Source organism: Silene latifolia, chromosome 4 (genome assembly GCF_048544455.1).
Source record: "Silene latifolia isolate original U9 population chromosome 4, ASM4854445v1, whole genome shotgun sequence".
NCBI lineage: Eukaryota > Viridiplantae > Streptophyta > Magnoliopsida > Caryophyllales > Caryophyllaceae > Silene > Silene latifolia.
Window position 1 is genome coordinate 7,944,122 of NC_133529.1, and position 14,626 is coordinate 7,958,747.

At 40.3% G+C, this 14,626-nt stretch overlaps 1 protein-coding gene and 1 long non-coding RNA gene across 2 annotated transcripts; one reads left to right on the top strand and one right to left on the bottom strand.

Moving 5' to 3' along the window:
- Positions 1-1,107: 1,107 nt before the first annotated feature.
- LOC141652027 (uncharacterized) lies at positions 1,108-1,730 on the bottom strand. Its single transcript, XR_012546946.1, has 3 exons — positions 1,540-1,730; positions 1,311-1,437; positions 1,108-1,220 (listed from the first exon to the last, which is right to left on the bottom strand). It is a non-coding gene; the product is annotated as an uncharacterized LOC141652027 (long non-coding RNA).
- Positions 1,731-10,615: 8,885 nt separating this feature from the next.
- LOC141651011 (uncharacterized) lies at positions 10,616-14,358 on the top strand. Its single transcript, XM_074458741.1, has 3 exons — positions 10,616-10,980; positions 12,878-13,772; positions 13,867-14,358. Exons 1-3 carry the CDS (start codon positions 10,616-10,618, stop codon positions 14,356-14,358), a joined length of 1,752 nt encoding a protein of 583 aa, XP_074314842.1.
- Positions 14,359-14,626: the final 268 nt, after the last annotated feature.

The following is a 14,626-nucleotide window of genomic DNA, read 5'->3' on the forward strand; positions in this document are numbered from 1 at the left end:
GAAAGTTTTACAAGCTAAGCTATTCTAAATGTTCAAGTCTAAAGTGTTCAAGTTTTACAAGCTTACATGCTAAAATCATCTTACTTGGAAGCCAACACCGGCTCCACTCCCCCCATGTGGACCATGCGGATCATTTGGATCGTAGTTGGATCTAGGTCCGGGGTTACAACCTTGCCACCAATTTTCAAACATTTCCATTCTTTCCTTCATTTGCCGGAATTCTTCATCACGTTTGGCAAGTTCTTCATCACGTTTGGCATCACGTTCATCACGCTCTCTTATTTGACTTTGAAGTTGACTAATAATTCCAGGTTGATACGTGTTCTTGGGAATTGTTGAAGTCGATCTCCTACGCGTTTTTCATAGAAAGCCGGTGTTGAACTTCCGGTACCATACACGTTCCCTTTCTTGAAGCCATCCACCAACTTATACCATATGTCATTATCGGAGTTTCGGATTGGCGGCTTTTTCTTGTTCAAATGCTTCCTACAATATTAAACAAATGGTTGTAAGTTAATATGGTAACCACCTTATATACGACATTTTAAAAGAGAGTAAATTAACAAAAATTAAGTGTTACGGAAACTTACATATAATTGCTTGTCTTTTGGCTTAGTCCAAATTCTAACCCCTTTGTGGTCAACCCTGGAATGCGTGTCCGAAGCTTGGTTACGGTACCGTCGCAATCCTATTTGTGACTTCTTCTTTCCTCTCTCGAATGAAAAAAAAAAAACATACATGTTAGAAAATCAACAAAAAATGTAACATAAAATAAACATGTTGCATTGAAAACAAAAAAAAGTGTGAAATAATAGACAAACTTACCCCCAACATACGATTCCAGAACGATCGTGAACCCGCGAAATGAGTAGGCTCGTTCACGGCGTCTTCCTTTCCTCCTCTTTTGTTGAGGGATGCTTGCTTAGACTTCTTCTGAAAAGCGGGAGTTTTGGTATGCTTTATTAAGCCTTCATACTTGTCACCTGCAATTACACATATGAAATCATAACTAATAAGTTACTGATATTATTTATAATATAAGAGAGTATATACTAATTAATACAAATAACAAAACAAGTTAATTAAATACCTTTCATGTGGTCTGGTTCCTTTGGGCGCCTAACTACCTTCCAAATCACGTCCCGATATCGTCGAGTACCGACTTCCTCGTACCTGATACGGACATTCCGTTCTTGAGACGGTGACCAAGCATATGCTTGCTACAAAAAAAAAAGCGACAAAATTTCATATTAGTATTTATAAAAGTATAACCTTGGTTATTAAAACAAAGAATTACGGAAAATATATACCCGAAAGTTATTGAACCACGCATCTCTTTGTGCTTGAGAAGCTTGTGTCCACGATGTAGGAATTGGACCCACGAAATTAGTCTTCGTGCTTTTCGTGACACCTCGTACCACGCAATCGTCCATAAACCTGCATTTATTTTGAACATGTAAAATTACAAACAATTATTATTTTAAAAAAAAAAAAAAAAAAAAAAAACAAAATAGTAGACTAATAAAGAATAAAACTTACCATAATCCCGCCGGCTCAAGAATCATCTTATGATCCGAAGTGTACCGTATCGGCACCGGTGGTGGCTCGTCGGTAGCGTCAGTCTCCTCATCGTCACCGTCTGTCTGCATCGGATCCTCCTGCACAAACTCCTCCTCCTGCTCCGGACGCGTACTCTGTCCTCCTCCTGAGCCGCCTCCACGCTTCCTACCTCGACCGCTCCATGCCATCTGCAGTAATACAAATATAAATTAACACAAATAATGATAAATGAAAATTATACAAGACTTCTAAATTTTAATAATTTACTCTTGAGGAATACAAAATTATACCAATTTAATCATCTTCATCTTCAAACCCCTCGTCCTCATCCTCATCCTCTTCCTCATCGTCATCATCATCATCATAATCATCTTCATCTCCAAACCCCTCGTCCTTCCTCCTTTTCTCCTCCTCCCTTCTCCTCCTCACCTCATCTTCCCCCTCCTCTCCTCCTCTTCTTCCCTTCTCTCCTCCTCCTCCTCCGCCTCATCCTCCCCCGGCAGTCTCTCTTCCACATCATAAAATTCTTCCTCTTCCATGTCTTCACCATCTTTATTCTCATGCTCATAGTTGATTTCATCGGGTGGAGACAAAAGCGTTTCATTTGAAACGTTTTCTTCTTGGAAAAAAGTTGTATCAACTTGTGACCGTGCCTTCGTCTTAAAGATTGCACACCACGCATTTTGATTTCTATCATTTGTTGTGCTTGGATAAGTAGCAAAATACACTTGATGAGCCTGATGTGCAAGTATAAATGGATCATACTTAGAGTATGTTCTAGTACGATTCACTTCTACAAGCTTGTATTGTTCATGTACTCTCATTCCAAGACCCACGTGAATTATCCTTCCAGTCAACCTTGAATAAGACAGTTTTATAAGCTCGGCCACGTCCACTATAACTAATTTCAAAGATATCTTCAACTATACCATAGTATTCGTTGTCATCAAGAGAAGAAATAGTAACCCCCAATTGCACCTAGCCTTACCTTTACCGTGGTTGAATGTTTGAAAATTAAACCCATTAACCGAGTATCGATTCCACGTTCTTACCATTTTTGAAGGACCAAAAGCCAAACTTCTTATCAAATCATCTTGAATATTCAACTCAATTACATGTTTCTGAAACCATGATGGAAATTGGTCCTCATGTTTATCCCAAACATCATCCTTACTTATATTAGGATTCCTCTGAATGAAATCATTAACAAACTGTGTTTCGTATGGCTCCAAGAGGTCACAATTAGATAGCACGTAAAGGTGGGCACGATTATACTCTTTATCATCCAAATATCGTGTTTGCCCCTTTGATGAACACCCTTATAATGAGATGTTCTTCTACTACAATGTCAAGCTGGTATTTCAGGTTTTTGCATTTGGCACAAGGGCACCTAAGTTTTTTGTCTACCAAGTCATATTCATCTTGTTGTTTAGCAAATTCAATAAACTCGCTAACACCCTTTATAAATCTAGCGGTAGGACGTCTTTTCTTATTGGAATGGTCTAATCTTCCTTCATACATCCATGAACGTTCCAATCTCTTCATTTTAATCTAAAGAAGACCCCAAAGAAATTTAAACATTTTTAAAAAATAACAATAATATTAAATACAAAATTTAAACATTATACTCCACATTATACAATAAACATATGAAAACAATATATAAATATTGTCAATAAATAATCCATCTTCGAATGGGGTCCTTATTACTCCAACCTAAACCCGTCAATGTACGTTTCAAGTCACTAGCAAACACACTTGTAATTTATTAATGAGGAAAAAATTGGCAAAGACAATTCCCTTGAGTTCTCCAAATACACATATACATGTATTCGGAGAACATTAAAGGGATCGCCACCAAACTCATTCCTCATTAATAAATCACAAGTACGTGTTTACTACCTAAATGACTTGAAACGTACAAAGACAGTCCCAAAATGGGGACTATTCAAGAATTACTCCTAATGAGTAATTCTTGAACGGGTACTAAGTCAACATCAAATCAAACAACAACACAATCAAGTACTAAATTAATTAAGTCAATCAATAGCCCAATTCAACCACATAGTAAAGGCTTCTATCCTAAAGTCCGTAACATAATTTGAACTAAAATTAGTAAATTTAAAAAGTAACTGGTAAGAGGAGGTTACCTAATCAAGTAAAAGCAAAAATGAAAAGAAAACAAGAAGCAACGGCTCAGCAGACGGTGGTGCCTAGCAACATGGTGACAACCCCGAAAAGAGAAAAGAAAAACAAAAATAACAAGGTTATTCTACCTCAATTCATCAATAACATGAATTATCAAACTAAATTTATCAAAATCAAGTCCTAAAGAAGGTTCTACTTAGCTAATAGATAATTTCTCTTAATCCAAAAGACGGTTTCACTTAGCTAATTCCATTAATGCAAAGGACGGTTTCACTTAGCTTAACATTAATAATAATAAGGCGGTTTAATTAGTAATAATAATAATAATAATAATAATAATAATAATAACAATAATAATAATAATACTAATACTAATAATAATACTAATACTAATAATAATAACAATAATTCCCTTCCCCCACCGCCACCACCCACGGCCACCCTTCCCCCACCGCCACCACCCACGGCCACCCTTCCCCCACCGCCACCACCCACGGCCGACCAAACCCCCACCCATAACCCTAAACCTAAACACAAACCCCCTTAATCATTCCCTTTTAATTCAAACACAAATTAAACTAAATCTAACTACAAATTAATCTAACATACTAACTACAAATAAATCTAACAAACTAACCACAAATTAATCAAACTAACTACAAATTAATCTAACAAATTAAACAAATTAAACTGAAATTAAACAAAAAAAAACTAACCTAATTAAAGAGAGTGATGGAGGCAATGAGAACGGTGGTCACGGTGGTGGAAGTGGTGGAAGTGGTGGTGTGGTTGTGTGGTTGTTGTCGTCGCCCGCTGCTTTCCTCTCTTCTTTTTTTTTTTTTTTTTGTTTCGAAAGAGTAAAGCAGGAGAGAGGAGTTCCGTTTTTCTATAAACAAATTTGGCGACTGAAAAGCCATTTGGCGACTGCATTTCAGTCGCCAAATTTGGCGACTACACATACATCGATCGCCAAATTTTAAAACCCTGATCGCCAAATTGATTCCTTTTTTAAAAAATGACAAACTGTTTCTACTAAGAAAATTGGCGATCAAATTCATTTTGGCGATCGAATTTGATCGCCAAATTGGCGACTACACATAAATCGCCGCCAAATTAAAAATCTCGGTCGCTAAGTTTGATTCCCTTTTAAAAAGAAAGATCGCCAAATTGGCGACTGATTTCAGTCGCCAATTTGAAAATCAGTCGCCAATTTGGCGACTGAATATATGAGTCGCCAAATTTCGGTCGCCTGTTTTAGTTTTTCTTGTAGTGTCAGTTTGAGGGTAATGTCCAAGGAACAAATGAGCCTGGATATGAGATGCATTCTAACATGTTTGATCATCAGGGACTTCAACAGAACCATTCAGCAGCTGAGTTCAATCCCATGAACCCTCTTCATGCGAATATTTGGAGGTTCCCTAGGTCTGGTGGGGTCATTAATGTGGACCCATCTGAACTAGGACAATCTAGGGATTTCTGGAGTTGCTGTGTCCTGGGTTTCATGGTTGACTATCGACTCTTTGAGGCGGAGTTGATCAATGATGTGATTAGGAAGAAGTGGACCACTAAGGGGACTGTCACTGCTTTTCGCATGGGTGAGGTCTATGTGTTCCATTGTACTGAAGCAGAGGACATGGAGGGCCTGTTGCAGAGGACGACATCAACAATTGATGGAGCTGTTATGGTCTTTTCGAAGTGGTTTCGTGACACAGTGCCGCGTACAGTCAGATTCCCATATGCAGAGGTGTGGGTGAGAGTTTGTGGGCTTCCTTTTGAATACTTGACTATGCAAGTCGCCCATATTGCTGGTAAGTTGCTGAGCCATAATTACCATGTTGAACCATTCCATTTGGTTCCAGATAATGACTTCTTAAGGATAAAGGTGCAACTTCAATTAAATGAACCTTTAATGCCTGAGTTTTTCTTAGCAATGGAGGGAGGTTATCTGTTATGGATTTAATTCAGGTACGAGAAAATCTTTAAGTACTGTATTAAGTGTGGTAAAATTGGGCATAAAGGGGCTCAGTGTAGGGAAACTATTATGACTGTGGTGTCTGGGATTAATGGGATGCTTGACAGGTCTGTTGAAAATGGCTTTCCTGTCTTTCAAACTAATAGCACACATACAATGTTCAATTTAGATTTACGTGCTACTCCTTCCACTACCAAGTTCTTGTCGTCCAAGGTAAGGCTGGGGAGGCTAGAGGTTCTGCTAGGGGTCCTACCAGGAGGAGAAGGAGGTGGGAGTCACCTGAGAGGGCAGTAGACTTTGATTTAGGCATAATACCTGGAGGGAGAGTATTACCAGGGATGGCTTTTGCTGTCACAGATCAACCCTTCGCAGGTCCAGTAGTGTTTCAGGCTGGTAATGCAAATCCCATCTCAGGTGGGGTTATTGGGGTCAGAGGGCAGGGTGATGTAGCTATGACTGAGCCTCAGGATGTGGAGGGTGAGGGTAATCAAGGACAAGTTCAGGAAAATCAGGTTCAGGATGTTGAGATGGGTACTGGTAACCAAGTCATACCTGGGGCAGGAGGTTGGCTAGATAAGGGAGAGACAAATAATGAAGTGTATCATAGTGCATGAGAGGAGCTGGAGGTGCAGGGTGAACTGAATATGCTGCAGCAAGGAGTGCTTGACCAGATTCAAACTGAGGACCCGTATATTCTGTATACAAATCAGAATAGTCTTGTTGGTGCTTTGGACCGTGATCAGAGAAATCAAGCTGCCATTCTGAATAGAATTGAAGATGATCTGGGTTGGGCTCATATGGAGGATGAACACAGGGGGTATAACCAAACCTTTGACCCTCCCGTGGAAGGCTGACCTACAATGTACCATTATGTTGATGGGACCACCAGACAGGTGGGGCAGGGATCAGGTCAGATAGCTGGAAATGGGGAGAAGAATGATGGGACGATGATGGTGGCTATGGATGAAGGTATGAATGAAATCAATGATTTGGGCACTGGCATCAATACAGTGGATGAGGTTAATAATGAGCTGGAGGACAATCAGAATGTAGTCCCCTTAATGTCTGCTGATATGCTTGCATCTGAATCTCTTAATTCAGAATTCTACTCTGATGGCAGGGATGGGGAGGAGATCATTGTCATCTCCTCTGATGATACTGAAGAAGTAAATACAGAATTACAACTTGCTCTGAGGGGTGCCTCTGAGGTGGGCCTGCTTAATACCACCTCTGAGGATCCAACTGGGGATGATATGCAGAGAATCCAAGCTCCATCCTCTTTATTCTCCACTGCTATTGTAAACAAGGGGAAGGAAATAGATGAAGGCTCCTCTAATCTAGTTCCCTGGGAGGTTTTAATGAAGGCTGAAGCAGACAGGGTTGGAACCAGGGACAAGGAAAAACAATCAGCAAGGACTTCTGGGGCAAAATTGTTTGATATTCCTGAGGCAGGGGCTAAATCAAAGTTGATAGCTGCTCTGCCTGTTGGCAATTCATCTGATGGATGCTTGGGGTTAATTGATGTCTATCATTTTTCTGACCTGAGAGAGGATTACAAGGAAGAGATCAGAGGGGCAAGGAAGCGTAAATGCTGTACTGATGCTGGAGACTACATCATGTTGGAATAAGTGTCCTCCGACAATAATGCGATCACAATTGTCGATCATGATGATCACATGTTTAAATCTCATTTTAAGAATACATGTGGGATGTAATATTTACTGATCAATTTGGTCCACACATATCGGTAATGATTGGCTGTCTAGAGTTTGACATTACTGTCGTGCGACGGTGGTGATCAGTTGATCCCCTTAGGTCATACCTATAGGGAAATACTCTTAATTGATTATTTAATTAATCGTATGCCGATACGGGTTAATTAAATTGCTTAAAAATTGACGGATGATTTTGTGAGTAAAATTAACGTGTCTTATTGTAATTTGATTATATTAGATACGGTCTAAGTAATTGAATTGTTTTATTACTTAGATAAAATTATTGTTTACGAAACAATTTGGAATTGAAATTGAATGAATAATTTATTATAAATATAAGACGTTGTAATTTATAATTTGGTAAACCGTTTTGGCACAAGTAATTACGAATTACTAGTCGATTTTGTAAATGACATATTTTATGAGTATGATGATTTTTAATATGTTAAAAAATACATTACAATTTCACATGACAAGTAACATGTCACATTTGTCACAATTGACAATTGACAACAAAATAAAATGGACCATCCATTTTATAAAAGTGCCGAAATATGGAGGGAGGTTAAGGTGTATATTGTGTTTTTATTTTAAGTGGAAAACACTATGATTACTACCTCACATAGCCTTGCATACCTATGTTTTTCTTGGGTAGAAAAACTAGCCCATGCATTGGGCTCTCCTTCCCCTCCAACCGGTTTCCACATAGAAAAGACAAGGGGGCTTTTCTTTTATTATTCACTTCTTCTTCACATAATTTTCTAGTGTGTAAAAATTATGTCTCTCTACATCTTATGAAATTTTAGAGAAATAAAAACCACAAAAATCAACCGAAATTTTTCAAGAGAACAAATAAATATTTTGTGTCAAATTTTAAGTAAAGACTTTTATTATTACTAGAACATAATAATATTAGTTATTAAGAGTTTTTCCTTGGGTATTCACTTTTGGGAGAGATTCTATACTTGAATCTTTGTTCATCCATTATTTGGAATGCTCAAGAACTAACAAGAAGGAGATCTTGTTTGTGCCCATAAAAACCGAAATCACATAGTAAGGAAAACGATTTCTTCTCTATATTTATTTATGTTTGCATGCATAAGATCTAGATTTAATTTATGACTAAATTAAATTGGAACATATATGAATATGTTGAATAATGAGATATAGATTTCTAACATATCATTCCAGACTCGGCTAAACACTCTATGGAGGAGGCCAAGGATTATCTCCGTCAAATGGCAAAAAGAAGATGCTGGTCACCAATGACTGAGAAGAAAGAACAGTGTAAGCAACAACCCACTTGGGGTTTTAGAGTGAATGTGGAAGACGTGGTGATGGTGGAGTCAAGTGACTCTTCTCTTCCATCGGTGAAAGGGGGGGGGGGCGGGCTTTGATCCTGATTTGGATGGCTTTGCGGAGGTTGGGCCTTCACAACCTCCTCTTTCACCATGATGGGCCTCATTTGGAATTGTAGGAGTCTCAATAACACGCTTGCCCCTACAATTCCAAAAATAAGAGCGTTGGTAGGTAGTAAGTTTTATGATGTTCTTTTTTTAATAGAAACTAAATGTAATGCTAATCGGATTTTCCCTATGTTTAGGACGGTTGGTTTTGATAAGTTTTTTGGGGTTCATGCGGTGGGAGCATCGGGTGAACTATGGGTAGGGTGGCGGAAGGAATCTCGTATGTCGGTGGTTAAGGCATGTAATCATTTTATCATCCTTTTGGTTCAAAAATATAATGGTTTAGCTTGGTATCTTGTGCTTTTTTACGGTGCGCCGTGTGTAAGCCTACGTGCATCGGTGTTACATGAGGTTGAGGAATGGATTGGGTCTTGCAAGGCTCCATATCTAATGGTGGGAGACTTTAACTAAGTTGACTATCGAAGTGACAAACTAAGTTTGAGTCAACGATCTATTGGAGGGGCGGATGAGTTTAACCTATGGAAAATTCGCAATGAACTTTTGGATATTCCTTTTAAAGGACCACGTTTTACGTGGTGCAACAATCGGAAGGGTGAAAAGAGGGTTTATGAACGAATTGACAAAGCCTATGGATCGAAAGATTGGTTCACTGTTTTGCCAAATACTGGCATCAAGCATTATCCTATCCAAATTTTGGATCATGCGCCGATAGAAATAGACCTGAATCTTGTAACCACAACTGGAAGTAGACCATATAAGCTTGATGCTTGGGTGCTGGAACATGAGGAGTGTATGGAAAGGATTAGGGTTGAGTGGAACAGGGTTGTCATAGGATCACCGGCGTATCAAGTGAATAGGAAACTATCCAGAATCCGGACGTGTGCTAAGCATTGGGCTCTTGACAAAAGAGCAGAATGGAGACTGAAATGGGAAGACTTCGATCAGAAATTGGAACATGGTATGATGCTGGCTATCTCGGGGAATGGAGATGAGGAGTACACAAAAATAAATAAGGAAGTAACAGAGTTCGCAAGGGCGGCGGCAGCTTTCTGGAAACAAAGGGCAAAGGTAAGATGGATGGTTGATGGAGATACTTGTACTAAATATTTCTTTAATTGGGTAAAAGGACGGGCGGGAAGAAATCACATTCACGGGATTAAAGGGTCGGATGGAAATTGGTATTATGATATGGACCACATTCGGGAAGCATTCCAGACTACCTTTATGGACCTTTATTCATCATCGACTGACAACGTGGAGTGGAGAGATCGTTCCGTTTTTGAAGATACGCTTAAACATCTTCACCACTCTTTCTCACAGGATGAGGTGGACCGTCTTAGCAGTCCTTTTTCCGCTAAAGAGGTTCGTGCTGCGGTTTTCCAAATGGGTGCTCTTAAAGCTCCAGGCCCTGATGGTATCCCTGCAATCTTCTACCAAAAGTGTTGGTCTATGGTCAAAGGCGACTTTACAAAGGCTGTCCTATCCATTCTAAATTCCGGTAGGGTACTACGGGAACTTAATAGGACGTTCATTGCACTTATCCCAAAGAAAGAGAGCCCGGAAGGGGTTTCGGATTACCGTCCAATTAGTCTCTGTAACGTGATGATGAGGATTGTGACAAAATGCATTGCTAATCGCTTGTCAAAGGTGATGTGTTCGTTAGTCAGTGAAACACGTAATGCTTTTCTCCCGGGGAGGAACATTAGCGACAATATTCTGGTGGCTCATGAGGCCATTAATAAACTTCGATGCATAGGTATGGGAGACAAGCATTATGTGCTTTCAAAGCAGATATGAGTAAAGCGTATGACAAAGTTCGTTGGGACTTCTTGGAGGCGGTCTTGGTTAGGTATGGCTTTCCCCAAAAATTGATAACACTTATGATGAATTGTGTTACTTCGGTAAGCTATGAAATTCTGGTGAATGGGATCCCTCTGCCGCAATTCCGGCCGCGGTGTGGCTTGCGACAAGGTGATCCCTTATCCCCCTATTTGTTCATTCTGTGTATGGAAGTTCTCTCCCGAAATATGGAGCATGCTAATGAGCAAAGGTTGATTCATGGAATTCAACTAGTTAGGGAGGTTCAGCCAATTACGCATCTTTTCTTTGCGGACGATTCAGTGTTCTTTTTCAAGGATAGAGGGGATGCAGTGGCTCAGTTAGTGCGTATTATCAATGACTATTGTAACACCCCCATACTCCAAGTGCCTTACCAGGACCACTCAGGTATAAGGATACTACCATCTCGGTTGCCCGAGGTACTGAATATCATAAGACAATAAAGAAACGTACTTTTAAAGTAATTATAGATTAAGTGATTACATGTTCAAAACCAAAACTAATAAAAGGAATTACAAGGTTCTCAGACGGTCTACTGCTAAAACTATCAAAGCTACTAGACATCGTCGACACGTGGAAGACTTCTAAGCGCCACGTGATGACTCATCCCGGCTATCCCATACGCGTCATATCATACCCGCTCAATAATCGCTCACCACCCCGAATGGATCACCACAGTTTTTAAAACATTTAAACGGGTCAGTACTAATCACACAATTCAATACATATATCAACAATAAGATAAACAGACGACTTAATGTCACACACACACAACCAACCAATTCCAATCATCTCAATCGACCGTCCTTTGGACCAGCCCCGATGGGGGGTGCAGCCGTACCCACCAAATCCCCGCTCCACATAGTGAGCGATAACCCTGTCCATTAATGTGCACATCCCTTCTGTGGCGGGTTCCACAGAAGGCGAAACTAGGGCGTGAAGCCACTCCCGCAAGTGACCCCACTCAGCCGAGGCCACGCCTCGCGAACCATCAACAACGATCACAACCACAATCACAACACAACTATTATATCAAACAACCAAATACAATACATCAACCAATATCCCATTATGGGACTAATACTGAGTAGGAAATCCTACCTGGTAAGCACACAATCAGACGGTCTCTACAGCTGAATCAAAAAGCTTCCTCTATGAACCCTCCTCCTATCATACAACATATAAAGGCTACCAAATCACATACTACACATAAACCCCCAAATCTCTAAATTAGGGTTTAACCAAGTCAAAGGAAAGACAATAAAAAGGGTACATAGATCTTACCCTCGACGCAAGGAACTCAACGGTATAAACAACGACAAGAACTGACCGTCTGAACTCCGGAAATTGCTAAGAATGCGATTAAGAAGATGAACTTGTTTGCTTTCTCTCTTAAACAGGAATTTAGGTTTTGTAAAAGTGATTTAGAATAATGACGGTGAAGCTTAAATACCTTAATCGCATAATTAACAAAACCCGAGAAAACTCCCCGTAAAACCGGCTACTCGATCGAGTACCTGAGGTACTTGATCGAGTACCCCCTTACTCGATCGAGTATCCTAGCTACTCGATCGAGTACCCAACAGGTCAGAAACTTTTCTAAAACGCAACTTACCCTTACTCGACAGAGTAAGGCCTACTCGATAGAGTACCCAAAGACTCATAAATACGGAGTATTACAACTATTGCGAAGCTTCAGGCCAAAGGCTAAACGTAGAGAAATCTGGGATACTTTTTAGTCCTAACACCACTTTGATTAAGGCACAGAGGATTATGAAAGCTTTCAATATAAAAAAGAACAATGGAATTGGGAAATACCTCGGGATCCCGGCGGAATTCAAAGAGTCAAAACAAGGGATTTTTATTGCTCTCGTCGAACATGTCACCAGGCGCATTTCTTCATGGAACGGGATTTTTCTATCACCAGCAGGACGACTTACTCTGATTTCAACGGTTCTATCCAATCTCTCCAATTACTTTCTATCGGTCTTCAAAGTTCCGGTAAGTGTGGCAAAAAAGATAAACTCTCTTTTGACACAATTTTGGTGGGCGGGATGTAAGTTGGGGAATAAACTCCACTAGTGTAGCAAAAACTTCCTGAGTTTACCAAAGAGTGCGGGTGGGCTTGGCATTCGGAATGTTCAATGTCTCAATCAAGCTCTGCTGGCTAAGCATGGCTGGCGACTTGTGTCTGGGGAAAAATCTTTGTTCAGTAGGATCTTCAGACAAAAACGTTTTGGAACACAGGTTTTTCTTCATGGGATGACCCCTATCAAGGGATCCGGATGCTCGTGGGGCGTACGCAGCATACTTCATGGGCTGAATTTTGTACTGGAGAATATTGGGTGGAAACCTGGTACTGCTTCGATGATAAATGTTTGGACGGCAAGGTGGGTGGGGGGAGATAGGCCGGAACCTAGGAATGAATGGCTAGACCACAGTTCTAGTCATCTGGCTACTTTACAGGTCCAAGATCTTTTTCTTTCTGGTGGAAACTGGAATGAAGTCTTCATAAAAGGCCTGTTCACGGAGGAATGGGCGGCCCGAATCCTTGCTATACCACGCTGTGAAGTAAGACAGAGGGATAAGATTTACTGTCCACACACGACGACGGGCGTTTATACGGTGAAGAGTGGGTATGGATTAATTTTTGAAGATTTCATGAACAAAGTAGGAACTGTTAAGGACAACAGTAGACTAAACGATCGGGGCCGAAGTTTCTGTCGGACAGTGCTTTGGAATTTACCAGTTCCTCAGATGTGGAAGATTCTGATTTGGAAGATTGTTACCAATGTTCTGCCAATCGGACAAGAGTTTTATAAGCGGAATATTGAGGTGGATTCCTCCTGTAGCATGTGTCGCGGTGATCAACGAGCTATGGAAACATCTGAACACCTTTTTCGAGATTGTGGTCTTTCAAGTCGAATTTGGGCAGGCTCTGATTTAGGCATTCGGGTGGAGGGGGCAGGGGGCGTTCCTATATCCGATTGGATATGTAACTGGATTCGCTATCTCACTAAAAGAGATGAGGGGACTCGTGAGGTGATCCTTTTTGTAGCTACCTTATGGGCTTTATGGACTGTGCGAAACAAGATTAAATTCCAGAATCAGGTTCTCAACTCGCAAGGTATCACCAATATGGTTTACAAGGTTATCCGGGAGCTAGCAAACGAACATTTTGTGGAAGTCCTTCAAATCGAGACAGTTTCAGGTTGATAAAGGAATAGAGGAAGGGACACCTCAAAAGGAAGCTTTGGCTATTCGGAATGGTCGTCCGGTGTGTATTCTGGGCATACCGACCGGTTGTGCGGTGGTACGTGTGAAAGTCGATGCTAGCTGGAACCGTAATTATGAGGCGGCTTTCGGATGGATTGCTTCTGATGACACATGGAGGGAGCTGGGAAGGAGGCAGGAACGCATCAGGGCGGAATCGGCACTGCAGGCTGAAGCCCTGGGGATTAGAGATATTGTGATGTGGGCACAAGAGCGGCGGGTTCTCCACTTGGATATTTCTTCGGATTGTCTGCAACTTATCACTCAATTAGCGGGAGCTGACAAGGATGATCACAGGATTACGGGCACTCTAGAAGACATTCAGGCTTCTTTTAGTTTTTTTCATTGCTTAGTTTTTAATTTTATTCTGAGCCGTTTCAATGGCTTTGTGCATAATCTAGCAAAGCAGGCCATGAATTTGTAAAACCTTTATTTACAGTTGTAAAAAAAAAAAAAAATCTTTAGTAGATACATTTTGTAAGGGTATTTTATTAGCGTTGATCAAGTCTTGTCTTTACTTTATCATTTGCTTTTCTCATTCTTGATTTAAATCTAGTAGAATACATCTCCCATTTATTTTGTAATGAGATTTACGATGTTTGAAGAATTAATTTATTAACTCCCATTATGGTCGGAAAAACTTGTTTGTGTTAAAACAAGTATAGTACCTCGTGAAATATTGTGAATTGCAA

Coding starts and splice junctions, on each gene's coding strand:
- LOC141651011 (XM_074458741.1), top strand. CDS start 10,616: ATGAGTAAAGCGTATGACAAAGTTCGTTGGGACTTCTTGGAGGCGGTC. Junction 10,981..12,877: donor AGAGGGGATGCAGTGGCTCA/GTTAGTGCGTAT, acceptor TTTGTTCAGTAG/GATCTTCAGACAAAAACGTT. Junction 13,773..13,866: donor AGATTAAATTCCAGAATCAG/GTTCTCAACTCG, acceptor AAATCGAGACAG/TTTCAGGTTGATAAAGGAAT.